This window comes from Malurus melanocephalus, unplaced genomic scaffold (assembly GCF_030028575.1).
Source record: "Malurus melanocephalus ecotype Western Australia unplaced genomic scaffold, MMel_1.1 scaffold_815, whole genome shotgun sequence".
NCBI lineage: Eukaryota > Metazoa > Chordata > Aves > Passeriformes > Maluridae > Malurus > Malurus melanocephalus.
In genome coordinates, this window is record NW_026624047.1 from 92,092 (window position 1) to 116,292 (window position 24,201).

The 24,201-nt window shown below is 38.3% G+C and overlaps 1 protein-coding gene across 10 annotated transcripts in view; it reads left to right on the plus strand.

Annotated features, from left to right (window-relative positions):
* SULF2 (sulfatase 2) overlaps positions 1-24,201 on the plus strand; it is a 67,933-nt gene that overhangs the window by 11,549 nt on the left and 32,183 nt on the right. For 4 of the 10 annotated variants that reach the window (XR_008966553.1, XR_008966554.1, XM_057385353.1 and 1 more), the window contains exons 1-4: positions 6,889-7,209; positions 12,649-12,895; positions 16,922-17,161; positions 22,888-23,039. Coding sequence is in view for 8 of the 10 variants with exons in the window: in XM_057385353.1 (XP_057241336.1) it covers positions 12,721-12,895; positions 16,922-17,161; positions 22,888-23,039 (567 nt within the window). In the remaining 2 variants the exon portion in view is untranslated. Of the gene's footprint in view, positions 1-407; positions 473-1,420; positions 1,613-6,888; positions 7,210-7,237; positions 7,447-7,798; positions 7,891-12,648; positions 12,896-16,921; positions 17,162-22,887; positions 23,040-24,201 lie in introns of those variants that run through there. The other 6 variants (XM_057385355.1, XM_057385356.1, XM_057385357.1 and 3 more) reach the window with 5 other exon arrangements.

The window sequence follows — 24,201 nt, forward strand, 5'->3', positions numbered from 1 at the left end:
AAGATGAGCTGTATATGCTATAGTGACCAGTGAGAAATATTTATATTATTGATTTTCTTCTTTTTTAACTGGTGTGGGGGCAGAATAAGGAAAATTATAGAGAAATTTGTCTTCTTTTGGTCAGTATTTGGTGAGCAGTAATCTTTTCATCATCAGGTTGCTTATAGCTGGGGATCCAGTTGTTACTTCCCTGCCATTTCCTCAAAACTCCAGCACTGAAATTGGTCACAGCATAAGTATGAGCTAATCTGCCTATCCAGACAAAGTAAAAGACCTCATGAAATTACTTGATTGAAGTAAGGTTAGAGGGGGATGCTAAACTTTTGTGATGCCTGCCAGAATGGTTGTGTATTGCAGATATGAAGCACCATGTTTCCATTTGAGTAAATATAGCCCTACTGCTCAGAATTGCTGTAAATAATAATACTAAGGAAGAAAGAAATATCAAATCAGGTCTTTGTACTATAAAAAGGTAAGTTTCATTTAATGTTATTTGACACCACAATTCTGATAACAATTGCAGGATACTGTCTTACAATTCTCTTGACAACAGACCACAGGAAATAGGGCACACATTTTTGTTACAGAAGTAATGGGGATTATCTCCTGTAATTATGTTGCTTACTCTCCCTTATCTTGTAAGAACTTTGTAATGTGGTAATGTCTCTTTGAACTTTTTCTGACAGTTTGACATAGTTGAATTTTGGGAAGAGACTATACAGTTGTTTCCTAGGAAAAGGAAAAAGAACCTTTAAGAAAATATTGTCATTTTCTTTTTTGTATGTGTGTTAAGAACCGTTGTCATGTTGAGCAGGAGCTCAGCTTGGCTTGAGGATGCTGGGGGACTGGTCTTTCTGGACTGGTCTTTCTCATTTAACAGCCTTGCTCAGGAACAAAAACTAAAACCAGTGTTGGTTATATGATCCATAGTTTCATTTGCATGCCTAGCAACTTTCTGGGGATGGGGGGGAGGTGGGGGGGTGGAAATACAAGACAAAACATTCCCACTTGTTTTTTTTTGTTACTTCAATTTCTCTTGTTTTTGCTTTTTGACCAATTAGTTTTTGCATATGCTTTCCTTAAGAGTGAACTCAGCAAAGCAGAGTTCAGAAGGCCTTTCTACCAATTGTTCTTCTGATTTGCCAAGACACTGAACACCCCCAAACATACAAACCTTGTATTTAGTTATTGTATTCTCTATGCTGAAGCATTTGTGAAAGTATTTTTTGATTGTACAATGAAAGAGAGTGGTCTACACATGGATTACATTGTAAGAACCATAGCATTCCCTAAATTTTCATGCTTTCCCTAAATTTTAATGCTTTCCCTTTCACTTTATAGTTTTATTCTCCTTTTTGATATAAGAGCTTGCAAAACTTATTGATGTTTATTGATGTAATTGTGTTTTCCTGTGTTACAGTTACATGAAAATGTAGCAAATGGTGAGAAACTGGAATTCAGAGAACTTGTAGGCATAACAGAACAAGGCTTGGAAAAATTACTATTGATCTGTATATGTGGTACAGTCTTGAAATACTCAATTTTAAATTTCTACCAAAGGACCCTCCCTTCTTGACAGTATCTTTTGCCAGGCAGATGAAAATCTGGTCAGGTGAGTTAACCCATGCTGTTTGCACGTATGTAGGCTTATGTGTTCTATGTTTAAAGATGCATCATTATTGAGTGGTTTTTTCCTTGACCTTCTTGTGTCATTTATCACATTGTAAGAGGTCAACCTTGCTTTCATGAACAGTTTATCCAGTTAACAAAGCCAGGGAACAACAGCTCCCTTGCAATAGTGTCACCTTTCATATCGGAACTACCTTACCTGCATTCTTTGTGCCAGATTGAAGTCATGCTGTGGATGATACTTGCATTTTCCCATTTCGCTTACAATGAGTTTTCTGAAATATTTGCAGTGGCCTTTGCCAAAATACATTATTTTAGTCATCAGGAGGAGATACTAGAGAGGTCACTGGCATGTGACCTGAGCCACTACTGCATAGTAGGAGCAGCATAAACAGTTACTGACGACTAAGTGCTGTAGATACAGGGTACATGAAAGACTTTTGATGAGAGTTTTACTGGTCCATGTAGTTTGGTCTTGAGAATGTCTTTTGGCAGTGTGCTACACATTTTAATAGCACGATAACAGAAAAAGTAGGCACCTTGATGAAACATATTGCTTGATAATTTCATTTGATTTCCTCTGGTTCTGATATTCTATGCTGAGGTTAGTGGAATTGGGATGTCATAATTTAGGATAAATGGGACAAAACATGATGTCTAGGGTCAGAAAAAAATGATATTGAGAATTCCTGGAAAAGAGCAATAGGAGTTTGAGCTCTTGTGTTTGTAAGCCCAAACTTATAGTTGCTCCTCTCTAAACTGGGTTGTACAAGGAACCGTGCAATTTTAACCACTCTTTTATGATTGCTTTTTTTTGTTTTTTTTTTGTTTTTTTTTTTTTTTTTTTTTTTTTTTTTTTTTTTTTTGCCTCTAAAATGTGAAACCAGCGTTATTGCTGCTGGTATGGAGTTGAAAACTGTACTTATATTTCTTTTTTATTGCATAATTTGTTAAATATTGTAGGTTTGGGAATATTGTAGAAATTAAGGGGTTTTATGCACCTTTTTTAATGTAGGAATGGAGTTCTTTGACTTTCTTAAGGTCAAGAAAGAAACCTTTCACCTTCTTTGGTCAGCAGAGAAGCAGCCAGCTATCAAAATGTTACCTTGTGTGTTATTCTTGTAACAATTGCCAGTGGAGTGCTGAAGTGATTCTTCTTGTAAGGGAAAAGCTTCGTAAGCAACTGAGAATCTACTTGAGCCAAATTACATTATCTGAAGCTTCTATAACGGGATGTGGCTTTGCATGGCTTTTGTCTTTGTGGGAATTCATAGTTGTAACCTCCTTCTTAATCTTGGTCTCCTCTTTCCTAGCAATGTGTTTTACAAGGTAGAGGAGTTCTTTGTACTCCGTGGTCTCCTGAAGTTAACTGCTATAATTTTCATTTATTATATTTTGCTTTCTTTGTTGAATCTTAATTTTATTTTATCATAACTTGACATGTTGTTTAGCTGCTGTTTTCCTGAGGTCTGCAGCTCCTCTGTCCTGGTCATGTCACTTTTGATTAAGCAGCTGCAAATCCCTTTACCCAGCTTCTAAAGGGTAAAGGTCAAAAATCAATAATGTGCCAGTCCTCCCAAAGTGCAGTAGCAGTGAGAGGTAAATGAATGATTAAACATGATTAATAGCAGTGTAGTGGAAGATGCAAAGTAGGGAAAAGTGCTCACTTTAGCCTAAACTCAGAGATTTATTGCTGAGTACTCCAAATAATGGAATCATCAGTCTTCCAAGGACTAAAAAAAAAGGCATCTGCTGCAGTCAGTTTAAAATGCAGTGAAAAAATCTTGCCTCTTCATCATTGTCTGTTGTGGGCCAGTTATTCTGGATATGAAATAGATGCTGCGTAAAGAAATAGGTATGTAAACTTCATAGTTAAAATTGGTTGCTTCTTTATAGTTTTAAGTTGTCAAGACTGTTGGCAGAGAAAAAAAATAGCCAGTATCAACTACGGTGTGTATGTGCATAAAGGTACCAGTGTTCATGTGTTTTTTTTTTTTTAAGATATTAATTACACTTAATAAAACAGGGACATAAAGGAATGTTGTTAAATGAGTGAAGGGAGAAACTTGCCAAGGATATAACGCAAAGAAGACAATTTAAAAGCTTGAGCTGTTATGGGATAATGGAAAAAAAGTAATGATGCGTGCTCCACAATGCCTGCTGTTTGGTTATTGACAACAGAAAAAAGAGACAGGATCATTTTCCTTACCTTGCTCACCAAATATGAAAATATACAAAAATAAAGAGGGGTCAGTGTTACATAACTGGACGAGTTTTGTTAGCTGTTTGTAGCTGTAGCCTCTTAGAGTTAAGTTGTCCATGTCAAAGAAGAAAACCTTCCTAGACAGTCCAGCTTCTGCAGGAAGCAATGCTATGGGTTTAGGTTGAGATTGTATATTGTAAAAGTTCTAAATGTTCAGCCTGGAAAAGAGTAATATCTAAGGTATCTCAAAGCCATTCCTGCACAGCAAAATATGTCTGCATTTCTAAAGGTATGTGGATGGGAACAAGCTCAGAGAAGAATAGAAATTTCCTCCTGGAGCAGACACAATAGCAGGGGGTTCTGAAGTACTGTGTGTTRCAGTGCTGAGGAACAGCTCCATAGTTGTGGGGCTACAGCTTCCTCTTTCTGTGAAGAAACCGTTTTTGGCAGACCAAAGGCTTGTGAAGGCTCTTCGTTCATTAGGAAAAACAGAACAGTAGCGTAGTCTTTGGTTTTTGTTTTTTTTTTTCCTTTATATCTTTGAAAAAAGCTGGATGTTAGGACTTCTGTGTTCAGAAACTTGGGTAACTTTAATGATTCTGAGTTCAAGAACTCATCATTATCTTAGTTTGTAGTACCAACTTCTTGCACTGTTACGTTCTAGATGCCTAAATTAATCCTGTGCCTTTTCATGGATGCCTCATCACTGTTCGGGATTTATTCTCACCATCATGTCTCTTGTGTGCTTCCTTGCTTCTTCCCTCTAGAAAAAAAGTCCTTTTAACATTGAGATCTCTTTTGCGTTATGTTTCACACATCCCATTAGCTTTTCAGAGAAATTCCTCCTCTGATCTGTTCTTCTCTTGTATTCTCCTTACCTTTAGTACTTACATGCAATCTACTTATCTTCTACATATGTATGTCTTTGATAAAAATGTGGCATCCACTTACCATACACAAATCTGTTCTAGGGGATTTGTATCTTCTCTGTGAAACTTTAATTTAGTGATCCTGATACCTAATTGACTTTCACAGTGAGGTGGCTGCAGCCACCTTGGCTTGAGAACTCTTTCTTGCCATTCAATTCGGTACATCATCCCTATGCCTCACTGCAGCAGCAGAGATGATGACAAGCATGGAGCTAAGTCAGAGGGCTCAGGGCACTTAGATTTTTTTWAAGTCAGGAATGTGGAATTGTTCAAGTGTTTTGAGAGCTGCAGCTCTAGTCTGTGAGGCTCAGTCTATCTGTGAAAATTCACACAGAAGTATATAAAGCAAAGATATATCTTGTGATATTGGGCCCTGCAAGGACAGACCAGTGCTGCCTAGTAAGTGACATCAAAATTGGACAGCAGATTCTATCTTCCTGTCTTCCTATCACTAAATTGCTTTAACTTTGGATGCATAATAGTTGTTACCCATCCTATTTTGTAATGGTGCCAGAACAAGCTCTTTTGAAATGCATAAGATGGAAACACCGTCCTCTGGAAGAGGAAGCACCTTTCACTTTACAAGGTTATCTCAGACCAGGGGGTATATTATCCTCTTAATGCACTTGCATAACTAGCATTAACATTAATGGAAATTACATGCATTCCCTGTGAGGTGAACATACTCTTTGTTGACATGAGCGATCTATTGCAACAGATTTTCCAGTGATGTTAAATCAGCTTTTGATTCCTATACTAATGTCACTAATCCTAGTCTTAGGATCTTTTGTTGCTTGTAGTTTATATTAATGAAATTGTAGATTTATATTAGGTCGTGTTTCTCAAAATGAAAAATCCCATTTACAGTGCTCCAGAAATGGTCAGTTTTCTACTCTTCAATGTGAAATGTGGACCACTGTGTGGCAAACGTAATATTTTCTTTGGCTTGGCAGTTACTGCTTGCAGTCCCTTTCGAGGTAGTTTGTGGAGTTTGCTTATTGCAGGTGGCAAACATGGCCTGTGGTTAGGACAGAGGAATGCTGGTTTCCTCGTTCTGTTCCTGGCCTGAAAGACTGTTTGGATGACTCAGCTACCTTTAGACACTAATTCGTGTCTAAAATGTGCAGCCAGAACATCCTGGCTAGCAGGTATGTTATAAAATTAATTATCTCTAAATTGGTTCTATTGTGAGTTGAAAGTTGCCAGCAAAAGGTCAAATGATATCTCAGAAAGTAATAAAAGAACTTTAGCAAAATGTTAGCATGATGTAGATCCTGTTTGACGCTCATGATGTGGATCTATGATTATTCTAACACCCTCTTAGGGAGTGACTTGTTTATCCTGCTGTAGCTGTGCAGTTGCAGCCCCTAGTGTGAACACAGCTGTACTGACACACAGTGTTTCACTTACTCGTGTCCATAGAGGGGCACACTTGGTACCTTAGCAGTGACATCCTTGTGTGTGGAGGAATTATCCTCTTTCATTGTTTGCTAATTTAAGGTCTGTCTATGCATAGCCAAGAACAGAGCCAATGATAAAAAATTGTTCAAGACTGTTAGCCTTCTCCACGACGTCCAGATTAGGTCATTGGAGGCAATGCTTGTGTTAAGGCTAAAGTCCTAAAAAAAATAATATATTGAACAGAATATTAGATGTACTAACAAGTGTCAGGAAGTTCTGTGGTGACCTATGCTGCATGTCTGACACTATCTGCGTGGGAATGCCAGAAGAAAACGTTTCATTTTTTTATGTTTTGGGGTTTTTTTAACATGTTAATCTACTAATATCCTTGAAAGATACTTGTTTAAGACGTCTGTAAAGAATCCACTGAAGATTTGCTGATATAGTTACCCTAACAAGTTCCACGAGTAAAATGTAACTGGTTGCAGGTAGCGTTGACAGCACCTGCCGCGAACACAATGCCTGCCTCGGAGAACTTCGTTAAGCTTTTCTTTACTACTAAAAAATGTTGGGCTCTTTAATTTCGAGTGCACCGGTGGAACGGGGTTTGTGTTAGCATGACCTTTTAGAAGTCTTCAGGCTCTCCCTCACAGGTTTCTCGGTGCAGGGCCCGGGGCAGACGCAGCCCTTCCGCCCCGTTGGAGTCTGCCCCCTCCCTCCTCCGCCCGGAGCGCTGGGGGTGGAGGGAGCTCCTGCGTGCGGCTGGCAGCACTCGGCAAACGCTAGCGGCAGGAGACGGGGAGAGCATAGCCTATGAGGGGAAATTAAATTCCCCTCCCGCTACCCGCCATGGACTGTCTCCTTTGCTTATAAAGGCTCTGTGCACCTTCTCTTTGGAGTGGGGCCGACTCTGGGACCTCCCCGGTTTCCCTGTGCGCGCCGGGGTGCGCGGCTGCCGCGGGACTTTGAACAAGCCCGGGTCTGCTGGAACAGGTTTCCCTGCGCGCCGCTGGGCGTTGCGTCAATCCCGGGAGGAGGATTCTCGAGGTAAATGAACTTTTTGAACGGGAAAAGGAGAAAGAAGGGAGAGGAGGAAGAAGAGGCGGGGCAGCACCCGCCCTAGCGCTTCCTCTAAACGCTTCTTCGCGAAACGGGATTCGACTGCTGCCCGGCACCGCTGCCGGAGGGAGGATGCGCTTCCCTGCGCCGCCGGGTGCCGGGCTCCGCGGGCGGGCGCTGGGAGCACCGGCCGTGGCCTGGCACGGCTGAGCGCCGGCTCCGCGGGTAAATGGGGAGGCTACAGGGGAGGTCTGCAGACCCCGCCCCGCCTCACGGCTGCGTGTGGGGCTGCCGGCCACAGAGCCAGGCTGCCATCGCGGGGGACCCGGGCGGAGGTTTTCGGGTAGCTGTATAGGGACCGGATGAGCGTGGAAGTTGGGTGAAGGGGCCTGGGACTGGAGGCGATGTGGTCCCGCCGGCCTCCGGCAGCCCTGCGGGGCGCTCCCCTGAAGCTCCCCCGCGCTGCTGCGGCCCTGCCGGCCCGGCCCTGCCGCCGTGGGCTGCCGAGGGAGCGGGGGTGGTGCCTCCTCCTCGGGAGGGAGCGGCGATTTGGGGGATGCGTGCTGAGAGAGCCGCGCCGGGCCGGGGCTATGCGGAAAACAGTTCCCAAGAGACGATTGGTACCACAGCGCTCAGCTTCGCATTTGGCACATCACCGGACGGATCCGGGTAATGCGTGTATCTGAACGCCCGTGTCTGTTTGCATCTCTCTCTGTAAAAATGCAGCGAGACGTTTATTTTTTTTTCTCCTGTATACAGCTACCAAAAACTGTGTTTATTTGGTAGAATGTATTTGTGTAACTGTAACTGGTTTTGCCTACTTTTTCTTCCTGAAAGCACTTGTATTCATTCCCTTACAGCATTTTCAGAAGCGAAAGTCTGTTGTTATTACTTGCTTAATAYAAGTAAGTATAATTGTCTTTAAAATCAAGGACTGCATATATTATATATAATTATGTGAAGATAATAGGTAAAATAGCAAATTGTTTTTTCTTTCCAGTTGTTGTTGGTTGTTGTATATGGCGCTGAAAAGCGTGTTTATTAGTGTGGATCTGGGGGATCCAAATAGCAATTTAACCTATCAGAGGACCAATTAATTGCATGTGTGGCACTGGGAAATTAACAGTAAGATGCAAGCAGTGGACAGAAAGTAAGTAGATTGAGCTGCTGAGAAGATTTCTTAAAATACCAAGTCCTAGGGAAAGTTATAACTAATTTATAATTCTGTTTTATTTAAAATAATGTTACAAAATATGAATGAGATTTTGTACTGTAACCAAGCTTCTCTGTGAAAAGTATTTAATTTTGATATAGGCTTTACCAGCATAAGGTGACCAAGTCAGAAGAGTGTGTCTGAATAGTAATTCAGTGCTCTAGTTAAAGTCTGGAAGCTCTGTTCCTGACTGTAAATCCGCGCAACTGTAGTCTTCAAGAGTCACATTTTGCACTGGGGATTTTATTTTTGTGCTTTCTCTTAAATTCTTGACTGCCTGGGGAAAAAAAGAAATCAGAAAGTAGAAAACTATAAGCAAATGCAGCGTGTTGTTAGATTACAGCAGTAATGTTGATACCAGTCTTCCCCTGAGAACTTTGTTTGATTGCAAACAAGATTCTTCCCAATCCACATATAAAAATGTGTTTATCTCTTAGAAACACAATATAATGGTTTGAAGTGATGGTTGACAGCTTCAGTGAAAAAAGAGCTAGCATAACCAAATCTGGATGCAGAGGAGTGACTGGAGTTAAAAGAACAGCACAACTGAATCCATTTAACTGGCACAGTGGATTTAATTGGGTTGGTTACTAGGGAATGGCTCCAGCACCATGTATTTCAATGATTTGAAACATTGCACAAATGACACACCTAGGTCTGCTTCAATAATACACCTGGTATTGGCTCCAGCTGGATTGAGAGCAGGTGTGTGTTTCTTCTCTCTAGCCAGTTTTCCTGTACTGTGCAGTTCCACTCTGTGGTTCAGATGCAGTTACCTGGTCTGTGGTGGCTGCTGGGCGAGTTGGACTTGTAATATTAATTCTGTATTTAGTGTTTTGTGGTATATTTATTTAAAAGAAAAACAAACCCAAACAACAAATCGCAAAACCAGTTAATGCAAGCATTACTAGAAGCAGTTTTCTCAAAGTAGACTTGAAGCAGACATAAATATTTAATACAAAATTAATTTGGCACATGTTTAAACTTTTTCTGTTACCGGAAAGTCAGATGCTACTCTCAGTTGTGTTGTAATAACTGAATTACCTGACTTATGTGAAGTTGTGCTGAGTTTGCGCATGGGACAGTCATGCTCGGACTTGCTTTACTGTGGTTGGGAACACTTAGTCTGTGCAAGTTACTAATTTTGCACACACAGGGCCTCTTACATCTGTGCCAAGCAATGCTAATCAATAGCATGTTAAAAATACCATCTGGGATAGAACTGATGTCCGTCATCCCTGTGCATTCTGTCTGTGCTGCCGTAGAACTGACATTAATTAGTGAGGGCAGTGTTACGAGGAAGCTTTTCCTTGGTGTAAATGCTACTTGGAAACAGTCCTCTGCTGAGTTCTTTTATAAATGGAATAAATGGCTGTATCTCTTCAACATTTATAATGTGAGTAACCTTCTATGTTTCCACAAAGGAGAAAGTTAGAGGACCAGACTTTCTCTAAAGCAGCCTTCTAAGAGGTTTCATAGGCTTAATAAAGCTCAACTAGATGCCCCGTCTGAGGAAGATTTCATAAATTTCTGATAGCACTTTCCTAAATATAAAGCATGAATGAGTAGACTTGTCAAGTTCATATGGGTAATCTGGAAGAAAATAAGAGCCATATGTAATTCTCATGAGAGCCACTACAGATTAAGAATCTTTAATATTGAAGGATGGCCTGCACAGGCACAGAAAGCAGTCGACATCTGTACCATTTAGTTCAAAATGCATCATTGGAGAGGATGCTATATCAAAAGTGAAGGCAGATTGGGGCACTGCTGTGGAACTGTTCTGGCTTGAACATAACACATCATAATAGCTGAAAAATATTTGCAGGGCAGAGGAAGTGAGAAAGAGATAACAAGTTTGGTGGAAGTTGCCTACTTTACTTGACATGAAATTCTCTCTTGCACTCGAAGTATCCTTTCAGAGATCACTAATTCTTTTAACCATAAATATACAAGTGTGGATGAAATAGCTGTGGAATAGCTGTTTATGTGCATCCCCAAATGTCTGAAGTATTTTATAGATAGCTAGTCAGTTCTCGGAGTTTCTGAGAAAAATGTAATATTGTTAAATGCACAATACCGTAGTGAAGGTAGTTAGGATTACATATAGCAAGAATGGGCAGCCTTCCAAATGCTGCAAGGAAAGTCAGCAGATGCTGTTATTTTGAGAAGCTCTTGCCTAGTATAGACAGCAGAAAACTCACGTTAACTTTCATACCTTCAGAAAAACTTGTATGTGTGAAATGAAAACATGCGTACTGTCAGTTTATCTTTTGTAACAGAAGTACATAAGTAGTAATTTCTGAAGAGCAGAAGGCATCTCTCTACMTTCTCCCTCAAAAAGCTTGTATCCAGGACTGTGTGCCTGCTAAGCAAACTTTCTTTCTGTCCTCTGCTGTTGAAACAAACCCAGGTTTCTTCTCAATCTGCTTTTGACTACTCTGGACAGTAGCAATACATTGACTCTGACATGATTCTTCCTGGCTGTACTACTGTAGATGGAATTCRGAGTACAAGGAATAAAAATTGATGGGACTTGTCAGTGTTTCTTTTGCTATAGCCGGGCAGATCTCTGAGCAGCAAAAGCAGCAGATACTAGAGCTGCATCTGTAAAATTTGAAAGATCTTTCCCCACCGATTGGAACAAGTGCTAGGGTATTTAAATCAATTTTTAGTTTCTAGGAAAAAAGTTAACTTCACCTTCCTGTGACTCACTGGACAGACTAGTAAGGAAGGCAGGTTTGTCGTTTCCTCAAAACCCTATTAGTGAGCAAATTGGGAAAGTAGCCTTAATAAATATTCCATCAAACTATAGCAACTTATCTGTTGACTGGTGTGAAAATTCAATATGCATTTCTTATATGAGCATAGAAACTGACTATAATTTTTCAGACCAGTGGTTTTGCTATTGCATTAAGAAAATTTATCTCAAAGAGAAGTTGCTGACAGAGATGAAGTAATAATGTGGCTATGAAATAATCTTCTGGAATAAAAACTGTTTTCCCAAGTGGCTCTAGGGACAGAATAGCCAACATGTTTCTTTGGGTAAAACACACTGTGCTATGTTCTTCCTGCCAAGGCATTTCTGGTCTTTACAAAAAGCAGGTAATCTCTCTTGTGTCATTTTTAATTGATTTTTCTTCTCTTGCAACAGATCCTTGGCATCAGTCCAGGAAAAGACGAAGCAAGTAGGGAATTCACAAAAAACTGACTCACTGATTGCTGTATCTGAAGAAATAATTAGTATTTGATATTTTCAGTACATTTTCATATTGTTATTTTGACTTCTGAAAGCAAGCGAAGCTCCCTTTATATCAGAAGATGGCTGAGGGAAACTGATTTCATCAGTATGCTAATTCATTTTTTGTAATCCCCTTGTAGGAGTTGCTAAGGACTTTTTATTGTCTCATTAATAAGAGTAGTACCAGTTGGATGTGCTCTGTTTTGCAATTAAGTCATAGGCAGTTCAAGTCACTTTGATGCATGTATTCTCAAACATTTGCAGTAATAGGCCTTCAAATGTGTTCATTATTAATAATGGTATTTTAAAAGAATATGTAAACTTGGAAGCCAACAGAAATGCTAAAGGGAGATCACACTAACATCAAAGCTGTAGTAGACTTCAAACTGTACCATACCGTAGTTTCAAGATCAGGGCAGCTTTGCTCTCTAATGAAATTTGTAAGATAAATCAGTGTATAACAAATCTTCTGTCTGAGTGTTCTCTGACTTTGCAAATATGTTGTTAGCTCAATTGATTTTGCTGTAGTCCTGCTTAAAAATAATGATACATATGGAGGGTTTTCTCTTCAACATCTGTATCTTTGTTGTAAACGGGAATGTTATCTGAAAACGTCTGAGAACACTAAGGAAGAAGAAGGAAGATGGATGCTATTTATATTTTTAACAGCAAAAAATTTGATACCCTGCTAAATCCTTGAACTTGCTGCCAAATCTGAACTTTAAGTGAAATTTCGTTGCCTACATTGGTGACAGCTTATGAACTTAATTTCTCTAGTTTCTGCTTCTAGCTGGCATGAGAAAAATATGTGTTTGCTTTGTTGTTGTTTGGGAGTTTGATTATTTTTTTTTTCCTTGGRAGTTAGATTATTTCAAGTATATTGCTTTTTACTTCTTAGGAGAGAATGTGGCTGTTCCTTGAGGGGTGCAGAGGGGTTAAAATACCGATAAATATTTGTTTCCCTCTCCCTTAGGAGACCTGCAAGGAAAAAGAAATAGAAGTCATTAACCTGCCTTGTTCAGAGAGAACATTAAATCAGCACAACATGGCACAGCATAGTATTGTCCTTGGAATATTCCTGATGACTGTTTTATCACTGTTGGATGGAAGCTCAACTTTCCTGTTAAATCAACGCCTGAAGGGAAGATTTCAAAGAGACCGTAGAAACATCCGCCCGAACATCATCCTTGTTCTTACTGATGATCAGGATGTAGAACTTGGTAAGAGCCCAACATAAAGAAAATTTTAGTCAATGAGTATGGCACTGCTTTCCCTTGAAGCTGCATTCTTGCATTCAAAATAATTTTCTTTTGGTGTGAAAGATGAGAGAAATAAGAAGTTCAAACATGCCTTTATGTAGAATATCCTTTCCATCTGCCTGCAGTTCAGAAACAGCAAAAGTTAGTCCCAAAACGTTAAAGTTCCTGTTTGTATGGAAATAGGCAGTTCATGCCTCTTTGTCTTCATTAAAACACTTAAACTTTGCTTCTGGCAATTGTAAGTATAACCTGGGAACTATGTGCCAAAATAGTAGGTTTAAATTCATAACTGATAATTGCACCATGTAATTACCCAAATGGTTTTTTGCAGGCCATTCATTACGTAAACAATTTTATTTACTTAAATGTTCTTAACACAGTCATACTATTCTTGTAATTGTCCATTTAGATGTGTAGTTAATTACTGACTAAAATGACACAGAATGAAAAGGTTTTACTGTGTTGTCAATGCTCTGTTAATTGTTGAAGAAAGGAGATGAAGATTAAACACGTGCTTTGCCTAATGATTTGGGATAATGGATTACCTGACAGTTTGGGTTTTGTTCTGTTACCTGAACAAGCTTGTGTTTACCAAATGTGGTCTTTAGTTATGGATGTGATTAACACAAACCAGTTAACGTTAATAATTTTGCATTAGAATTATGCTCTGAAGTGTGTATAAAGCTGGGGTCATCTGAAAAATGAGACCTCACGTATGTGTAGTCTGGTGGGGTCTTTTTGCCACCAGATTTTTCTGCATCCTATGCATATTTCTAATATGGATAGGAAAATTTGGAAAATGGACCTCACAGAAGAAGCAGAACATAAAATTAATCAACTTGTATTTCTCATACGCTTACTATCATGTTAAGAAGTTAATCGCATCAACGTGGCAGATCTTTTTATGGATGGATGSTTTCTTTGCATTGATATTACTCTCTCTGTCTGCAGTATCTCAGATGTCACATTCTTCTCCAAGGTGCTAAGAAAGCCTGCTATGGAACAAATCTCATCAAATTAAATGCAATTCAAAATAGTTTGTTGTTGTCATGTTTTTTTAGATAGTTATTTGGATCACAAATAAAACTATTTCAATAATATATATCCCAAAGAACCTAAGTATATTATCTTGCAAGCTTGGAAGGTGGTCCTAAAAAATGTATCATCTTCTATTTTATGCTAGCTTTCGTGTTTCTGATGCAATTGTCTGGGTCCTTTGGGCAGTATATTTCACTTCTCTGATAATTTGATGCTTTCCAGTTTCAAGGATAATGGGCATGTGTCCACACAAATTAGGATCTAACTACGGAAAATACATTTGGTGCAGTTGAGATTTGATATGCGTCATTTGCTACTAATGGCTTTGAGAGACCCTGTATTTGTTTCAATTAATTTGTATTCTTGTCTGAGTGTCTGGTGAGCTGTCTGAGTTAATCAAATTGATCAAAATTCCATATTTTCACAGTAGTCCAATGGATATTTTTTAAATGGCTTTGAAATTTCACTTTTAACTGCTAGATTTTTGTTTATTATCAGTGGTTTTAGATGAGTAACAACATTTTCTCAATTAAATACTCATAATTTCAAAGCATGACACTTCAGAATGTTTTCTTGCTCAAAAGGTGATCTGGTGAGGTTCTACTTGCTGATTAACACTTAAGTAATCTGACAGAGAACGGATGTCTGTGTATTGAAAGCAAACTGAAGAAAATAAGTTTTGGTTGGCTGATTTAATGCTGTTTAAAATATTTAAAGCTGGCCTATTTAAGATTAGCCAGAAGAGTATACTGAATTTTTACCTTCCACTGCACTGTCACTCTGTGTTAGTTTTCAAGATGGAGAAACAAATTAGCTCATATGTTTTTGTGTTAAAGATTGTTGATATATAGGACCTTGTCATTACAGCAGTTTTATGAAAAGAAGCTGACTGTCCCCAGGGGGAGTCTTAACATGTACAGTTATTTATGCACAAATGCCTCTGTCATTTAAAGGAATTGTTAAATTGTATTTCAATATTCTTTCAGACTGCATGTTTATGCTTGGGCTAGCTCATAAGATAATACAGAGGAAACATCCACAGTTTTCAGGCTCGCATAATGTATAATTACCTGTTAAAGTTGTTAACTTTAGTTGTTAGTACTTTAGTGTTGTTAGTACCTTTAAGCACTAAAATTTAACCCACAGCTGTAGAAACAGAAAAGTAAATCTTGCTTTCTTCAAAAACTCCTTTATGATACGTGAAGTTTAGCAAGTTCCAAAGGGGCAGTGCAATAACCTGCCTTGCTTCCTTTCACAAACTGATGTGACAGTTAGTCTGACCTGAGAAATGCACAAACAGATTTTTAATTTTTTTTTTAAAATACTCATTCCAGCAAAATGGTCTCAAACTAATACCACGGCAGTTTTTAGGTAAAATTGACCACAGTACCAATTAACCATCCTTCATGGTGCCAGAGAGTCAGATTTTGTATGTGGCTTGTGACCCATTTTCGCTCTAGGTTTTGACTCCTGATTATATCAATGTGCTCTGTATCAATCAACTTGTTGTTGCAATTTCACAATGAAATCCCTGCCTAAAGAGCTTAGAAGAACCCTAAACCCATTATTGACAGAAACAGCGTAGTTTGTGTCATATGGTTGCAGGATGCATTGATTAAAGCTGAACTGTTAATCCAACTCAAGCGTGGGTAAATTAACCCCAACCCTGATCTAGCGTGAGCCCATGCCTTCATCTCTATGTTGTCAATTGGTTTTCTCTGCTCTTAACAAGAATGGAGGGTTGGTGATGAACAGATTTTATCTCCTTTGCAAGGTCATGCTGTTGGCAAGGTACCATAACAAATTTTTTAGAAAATTGAAATTCTTCCTAGAACAAGAAAATTTTTCCTAACTTGCTCTGATATAAATTTAACTATTAGGCACTGATAGAGGAAGGAAACTAAATTTCTTGTTTCTCTGATCTTTGGTGTTTCTGGATTTAGGAAGAGCACTGATACAGATCCAAATTTAGCTAGGTGGATGTCTGTGGTAAAGATCCAGTCTTTGACCCAAACCTTGTCTTAAATGAACAGAAAAACCATTTGGCAGCAACGTGGCATTCAGTAATTGTTGCCAAAAAGACTTTTATTCGAGTTAGCCCGGTTTACCCAAGTTAATTGCTTATTTGTTTTTAGACAATGATATATAATGCATAGTGTTACCTGCCCAAAGTGATTATCTAAAAATCTGATTATATAGAATCAAGCCTAAGAAAATGTAGATGGTTTTAGGTAGGACTGTTACCAGAATGGATGAAGCAGATAGCTAGAACTTGGTGAACTTGTTATGGAAATTGTTATGGGAGCTTTATGTTGTCTTTGGTTCAGTGACAATTACAGAAATCAATACCTCCTAATACCTCACATTAGGGAACAGAGCAATTTGTCTAGAGAAAAACTCCAGTAGACCATGCTTGACCAGTGGTTTGGACTCAACAGTCTTCCAGACGAAATGATTCTGTGGTTACAATCCTCAGCCTTTTGCATAAGATTGGCACACAAGGTAGCGTATCAGGTTTCTTGTGAAAACAAAGATTAAATAACACTTGAGGAGTATGCAAGGTTTGGACAGGGTTGCTGCATAAATGGCATTTCACCCTCAACTGCTGGAACAATACTAGCAGCTCCAGAAAGGCTGTGGAGATGGTGCAGATAGTTACGGTAATAAACCTTGAATTGAGAGAGAAATGAAAGAAGCATTATGATCTATGTTGAGTCAAATGCTTGAGTCAAATTTTTACTTAGGACTTCAGTATTTAGTCTTTAATGAAACAATGGGAGAACTTCACTGAGGCAGAAGGAGTAATCTCTCTGGATTTGGGTTCACTCAGGATGAAAGTGCCCTTACTACTTATGCTTCATTCTGGTCTCTAATAATAATAGTAGAGCTCTTATGTAGCCCTTGTGACTGAAACAAGAAAATAATTCTGAAATGTTTTACCTCTTTCAGGTTCTATGCAAGTGATGAATAAAACAAGACGTATCATGGAACATGGAGGTGCTCATTTCATCAATGCCTTTGTGACAACACCCATGTGTTGCCCATCGCGCTCCTCTATTCTTACGGGGAAGTACGTCCACAACCACAACACTTACACTAACAATGAGAATTGTTCTTCTCCATCTTGGCAGGCTCAGCATGAAATACGTACGTTTGCAGTGTACCTCAACAATACAGGGTACAGGACAGGTAAGATCAAGGCCATGTCCATCTGAAAGCTTCCTTAGACTTACTAGTGTAGAGGCTAATGTTTATAATGTTTTAATTTTAATTCATCTTGACTGCCGCAGTGCATAATGCCAGAGCTTCAGCAATACGTAATGCCAGAGCTTCAGTCTTCCGTGTTGGTTTAGCTTCCTTGTACTTTTGCTTGAAGATATTTTTATTTACAAACAGCTAACAAAAARCCCAAGACTTTTGTTTTTCAGAAGGTGGGAATAAAATGCTATGCATACTTGAGCTGAAGGCCTAGCAAACATAAAATATGGCCTGCAATAATTTGAAGTGTGCAGAACAGCCAAGAAAAATGCTATGAAAAGGAATTAGTGTTTTGACCTTTTTAATAAAAATTATATGTTAAGCAAATTAAGAATGAAGGAGAAGGGACTGCTCCTTTTGTGCTTTGGGGCAGTCAGCTGGTGTTATTTCTCTAGACAATCAATTCCCAGAAAGGTGTTTAGAATAAAGGTAGGCTGAGGAATAGTTGGCAAGATGATGTACTCCAGAGAAATGGTGCTCTTTGCATGCAGTGATGCTCAGGAACAAATATCCTGTAGAAAGGATTTCAGAAAACATGTAGCGTATGTTTCACCCCGATTTCCTTTTTGCTTCCCCTAGACATCAGATTTAGGTCCTTGCCTGTGAAGGTGGTTTTGTTACATTTCTTGCTAATGCCTTTTGTCATGATGAGAAACGGGCATAAACCTGGTTCAGATCGTGTTATTTATACTGTATACGTACTGCAGTATTGTATTGTAATTGTTATTAATAGTATGCATTTTTCCCTTGAATTCTGTTATTCAGTGCTTCCAGAAATTAATATAAATCTTGAACAATAGTTGTACAAAAGATCATTATTTTCTATCTAACTATTCTCATGAGTTTTACATGTTACTGCTTCAAAGTCTCAGTCTTAAATAAGTGATTTCCTTGTTTTGGTTTTCTAAAATGAAGACCTGAATTAATCTGGAAAGAAATAAACTAGGGGAAGTGCACAAACCTTATTAATTGTTTGCTGTTTCCCTCCATTTATCATTCCCGGCAGCAATACTGATCAGCATATGAGTACCAAAGCAAGGTTAATGTTTTCTTCTTCATAGATTATTTGGTTGCATTTACTGAGGTTTGTCTATTATAGTAATTTTTATATTTGTTGGTTGTATTACAAGAACCTGCAACTTTTACTAACTTACACAGCTATTGGAAGTGTCCTGGTGTTCATATGTCTTAGATTTTTTACATTGACTTAATGTTTAAATTTAGACACCAGATCTTAGTGAATCTGTATCACATTTTCAATCTACCTCTTAATTTATTTAAATTAAATTTATTGGAACACATAGAAATAGGGCTTTTACATGGACAAAGTTGATCATAAGGTGAAAATGAGACCTTCATTCATGTAGTTAAATGTGACATGTTGTTATACAAATTTAAATTGCCATAATTGGAGCCTGACATTCATTTCTATTCTCCAGTTCAAGTCTTGAATTATCCAATATGAAGGTTGTCAGCAGTAATAAGGTATTTTTTACCCTTTTTTTCTTCTCCTTTTCTCCCCGAAGATCAACTAGCATTACCTGCCTCGCAAAACAGCAGGAGGATTTACTTGAGAGCCCTGTCTGCTCAGTTTCTCAAGTTTCAAAAGTAACCAGCTAAAAACAGTATTTTGAACATTATGGATAGAGTTTCTTTGAAACGGGGAGTCCTACCTGAATGTGACTACAGTGAAAAAAGGAAGATGTGGAAACCACAGGAATTAATTTGTTGTGGGGTTTTGGGACTTTTTTTTTTTTTTGTTTGCTTGTGGTTTTTGTTTTGTGGGGGTTTTTTTGTGGTCCTTTGTAGTACTGCTTTGCCCTGCAAACATACAGTTCAGCTTGCTTTTGGTGTGCTTAATTTGTTGGTTGGTTTGTGGTTTTTTTGATTGTTTGTTTTCGGGTTTTTTTAAGGAGTAGAAAAAGAGGTAAGGAAGAGTAAAGCCTTTTGAGTCTTGCTTTGTATTTCGGCTCTCAACCTTAGAATGAGAAAGCTATTATTTTGGACGGGAATTTGTTTTTCAATTCATTCATAACCTAGGCCTTCTCCTTGTGTTTTTTTTATCTTTTCTCTTTTGTGTAGTTTTGAAGACAGAAATTGTACTCTCCTATTCCACTGCAAAGCTTCCGTTTTAATTTTCTGCTGCTGATTTCACATCTCCTTTGCCTCTTCTCTATTCATTGTCCTTTCCCTGTGATATGTTCTGTTGCAAAAGATGTTTTTTCTGGGGATAAGTCTTTCTGCACTGTAGTGTGTTCTCTGGGGTAGTGGCATTTCTGTCTGGGATCTATGTAGACTCATGTTTCTGCTGACACCTTTGGCAATGTGCCAGTCGCATGCAGGCAGGAGGAAGCAGTGTGGTGCACTTTTTTTGCACGAGTTGCATTTAAAAACACGAGAAGAGATGGAAAAGGTGCGTCTTTCCTCTAAATGTTCATTCCGTTTCAGCCTTGGTTCTCAGTTTTATAATTTTATCTTTGGTACTTTAAAAAGCTTGACCAACTTTGTTAGGCAGTAGACTTGAAAGAACAGAGAGGCCAAATTCAAGGGAGGTTCAGTCAGAGACAATAGCGCATTCCATCCTTGCTTCTATGTTATGCATGAGGACTAAGTGTGTTTTTGAGATGGAGGCATTTCACAACTGTAAGAGGTGAATGAATAATTACAAAAAAATGTCAATTTTTTTTTTGTTGTCAAAAGTGTAAGGTAAACATACAGACAATAAATCACTGTAGAATCTAGATAAGTTCTTACTGAGTGTATACCTTGTTGAAAGGAAGTCTGTGACTATATTGTACCATGGTTGGACATTTGCCCTAACTGGATTCAGTAACACTTTATTGTTTTCATTTATGAACTAATGCTTTTAGTAGGGTTCTCCCTGGTTTATTGCTACATAAAAAAAAAAAAAAAAAAGCTTTGTTAAAATGCAGCAAATATTTATTCTTGTATAGCACATCCTGATAGCTCCCTGAACCTTGCAGCTGGGTTTTCTTCAAATCCTGAAGACAAAAGGGTTCTAAATGAAATTCTTTGGGGGGTCACCCAAATAGCGTAGYGCTGACTTTGGTGTTTTAGTAAAGATTCAGTATTAAGCTAGATGAAATTTTGCTTAGAGTAAAAAAGCGTTTAAAAAGCTATTTTAGAAAGTCTTATCTACTGTTGGGGAGATTTTTGGGTTTTTTATGTAGACGAGGAAGGAATCTTGCATGTGGAGAGAGGAGGATAAATCTATATGTTAAGATTTGTCTGTGATCTTGGTGTATGAAAGGGGGCAGTGATGTCCATGATAAATTTTTATTAAAATGTCTCACTGTTGTGGTTTTGGTATTAGGGAACATTTTATGGAAAATTTGAATGGTCAGTATTGGCCACCAGGGCATGTGAGCAGACTGAGTAGCACTAGAGATGTGTTGTACAGTAGTGCTCTCAGCATGGCATCAGCAAGCACCCCTGCTGTCTYTTCTGCTGCCTGGTGTAGGAATCATGCTGTTGTGGTACAGCAAGACATCATGTCCCGAATTGTAATAAAGATTGTTGATATAAAGGTTGCTTTTTCTACATTTTTTTCCTTTTAACTTTCAAAGGGTGCCTGAGAGGGATATTTAGAAAAATATTTATGCCTTACAGTTCTAGTTGTGTTTAAACTTTCGTCAGCTCTGCCATAGGCATTAGTGATTGGGGACTTTTGCCCCAGTTCCATTGGGAATAGACTTGGCTCACCATCAGCATTCTTTGGTTTGATTCCTTGTTGACCATTTCAAAGTATTTTGTTTGAGTACTTTTGTTTTATTTGGCTTTATTTGCTCCCCTCCAGCCAATTTTTCTGCTTCGGTAAATAGATCTTGGCACTAATCCTCGGCCACAACTGAAGAACGTGTAGTGCAAATTCAGGAAAAAGAGCAAAGGTGTCACAAAGATCACTGTGCATTGCTTTTGTCCTGCTAGATATCAGACTAGTCTTGTGGCATAACTACACCAACCTGTAGGCTTTTCTAACTGCAGTGTTTACAGGTCACTGTATAGCATGTTTTTTACGACTCTTAGGTTTCATTAGTTGAATGGTATTTTTTAATTCCAGTTACAGAACAGGCTGTGCCTGTAAAGGCTCTTGCCTTCAGAGCTACTCTTCTCATGCCCCTGTGATGGTGGATGGAGCATGTGATAGCACACTGTGTTATCAGTGTGCTGTAAGGTCGAGAAAAATTGGCCATCGATGTGCAGTAGACTAAAATGTGTGTGTATACACACCTGTGCTTCTCCTCTGAATCTACCTGGTGAAGTACTTCAATGAATTCATCATTTCAAACACTGGTGTGGACATACAAGAGACAAGAAATAATAAAAAGTACTCAGAACTCAGTCTTCCATAGCATCTTGAAATTGATGGAACTAAAGGGATCTGATAACAAAATGTAATCTTAAGCCCCTCTTTGCATCCTTGAAAATACTTTCAAAGTTTAGGAACTCACTGTATGTTTTATGCAACCCATTAGATTTCCTGCAGTTGCTGAGGTAATAATACTAATGCCACATCTTCTAATCCTTACAGTAGTGTCATATTTTCTGTTGTCACAAAAAGTACTGACTGGGACCACTTTGCTGACCATTTTGAAGGTGGCTTCAGCACATAGGAGTTACTGATTTTTGGAAAATGTGGTCAGTTATTTTGATACCTAAAAACAACTGATACCTCTTGGAAAAAATCTTAACCATTGAGCTAAATGTAATACTAAATTACAGGATTTTTATCTCAGAACCCCCTTATTACTGCAGTAAACCATTAATTTCGCCAGGCTTATTCCATTGTACATTGTCAGTCTAAGACTATATTTGGCCATGATGTGAACCCAAAATGGAGTTGACCTTTGGGCTCACTGCTTATTCCATGCAATGCTGAGAATACTTTCTCATCTCATTTCCTCTGATTGTCTCTCAGGGGACAGAAAGTACTGAAAGTAATTTTTGCTAGATATACATCAGAAAAAGGACAGAAGTCCCCCTGCTTCCCCCCTCCATCCTGAACTAAGGGATTGACCAAATGTAGCTAAATGTTCAACTTTGAGCTGGGAAAAACTGGTACAGAAGTAAAAGGTTTTAGAGAGATAGGCAAATACTCATGAGTAATTAAGACTCACATTCAAAACCCAGTATCTGGAAAATTGGTTGTTGAGATAGGTCAGAAAAGCAGTGCTCCAAATACATTTTTAAAGTACTTAATGCACAGCATTCACTTTTAAATGTAGTATGTTAATATCTTAGAACACGAGTTTAATTTCACACTCTTGGTGGAAAGTGCAATTTCATGGGACTCTATTAGGTGAATGGATGCAGATCAGCAGCACGAAGGATATGAAGAGTCTAGGAGGATGAATGTGTGGTCTTACCCCAAATATATCAGGCACTGAAAAAGAAAGTATAATGATAATGGTAGTCCAGTTTCTCCTGTATATAGGTTGTAAATCAAAATATCTGCGTTGTGGAGATATAAATAAAAATAACAAGGCAAGCTTAAAATTTAGAGTTTAGCTCTTATCTTTAATCTATTGTAGTGGAGAGAACAAAGGTATTTTAAGAAAAAAAACAGGAAAGAATCTATTTAACTGTGGTGTTTTTGTTATGCCTTCTTACCATGTTTCTGCTTTCTCTACCCCTAGCTTTCTTTGGAAAATACCTTAATGAATACAATGGCTCCTATGTGCCTCCTGGTTGGAAAGAATGGGTTGGATTACTTAAAAATTCCCGGTTTTACAACTACACGCTGTGTAGAAATGGAGTGAAGGAGAAGCATGGATATGACTATTCCAGGGTAGGTCCTATTAGTTTATTTCCATTAACTTTTGGATATGACCACAAGAAAGCTGCACTTTCTGGTTTCAGTCTTTTTTTATACTTGAAAGGCATAAATATTAATGTAACATTTTCTACAACCCCCAGTAGCAGTCATGTTTGGGCATATCTTGTGTTCTGGGAGGATCATATTACTGAAAATACTGTTAGCAACAATGGAAACAAATAAAAAGTCCTGAGACTGTATTAGATATTATGAGCTGAAGATGTGAAAGGAGACTTAAATTCTGCATGTTAGCTATTTCTGTCCTTTGTACGTTAGTTACGGTGTTGGTGGAGTAACACAAGCATTGATGAGATAAGAATCCATTTCCCTCCAGCTAGACCCATGCTTTTAGTTTAAAGGAACTTGTTTCACAGCCACAATATTATGGAGTATTCACAGAATCCTGGTACAGCTTATGATAATTCGGAATGAATGGACAATCCAGCTATGATGTTTGTACCTCTGCATACAGATGCATAGGTTTCTTAATATCCTCTCAAAGATGTTATATCCTGAGCAAATTTACAAAAATGCTTGATTGTCATTGTAAAGTGCAGTCTTATTTTTTTCCTCATCTATCACATGTTACAGTTCAATACCTGCTTGCTGTCAGGGATATGTTTATTTCATCTAAAAGTGTTCCTTTTCTGAAGGAACCAGCTTTAGTGAGGTCCTGAAATGGGCAGAAGTGACTCTGAAGGATGATGATAAATAAATCTGTCCTTAAACTGCTCTAGTTTTAGTGTATAACTAAGGAAGTTGACTTACCCTGAAGTGATTTGTAATGTATGTTTAATAGGTTTGGGGTCATTTTCTCTTGTTGAGCACAAATCCTGCCTTCATATTTATGTTTCATTAGCATAGTGTTGAAAGCCAGTTTCTACTTTAAAAGGTTGATGTCTGTGATTTCCGCTTTCCTTTGTCCTATTTGCCTTTTATAATTGGATGTATTTTGTGCTGAGAGAGAAAACTTCAAAGTGTTCAAGCTTTACCTTTTCCATCACCAGCTACTAAGGGGAAGGGGCAAAGTAGTGTATTAGTAGTAGAATTATTTGTCTTGTGTTTTCCTCCTGATCTATGAAGAAAGACAGAGCTAATCTTTACAGCTATGTACTAAATTGTTATGATGGAACTA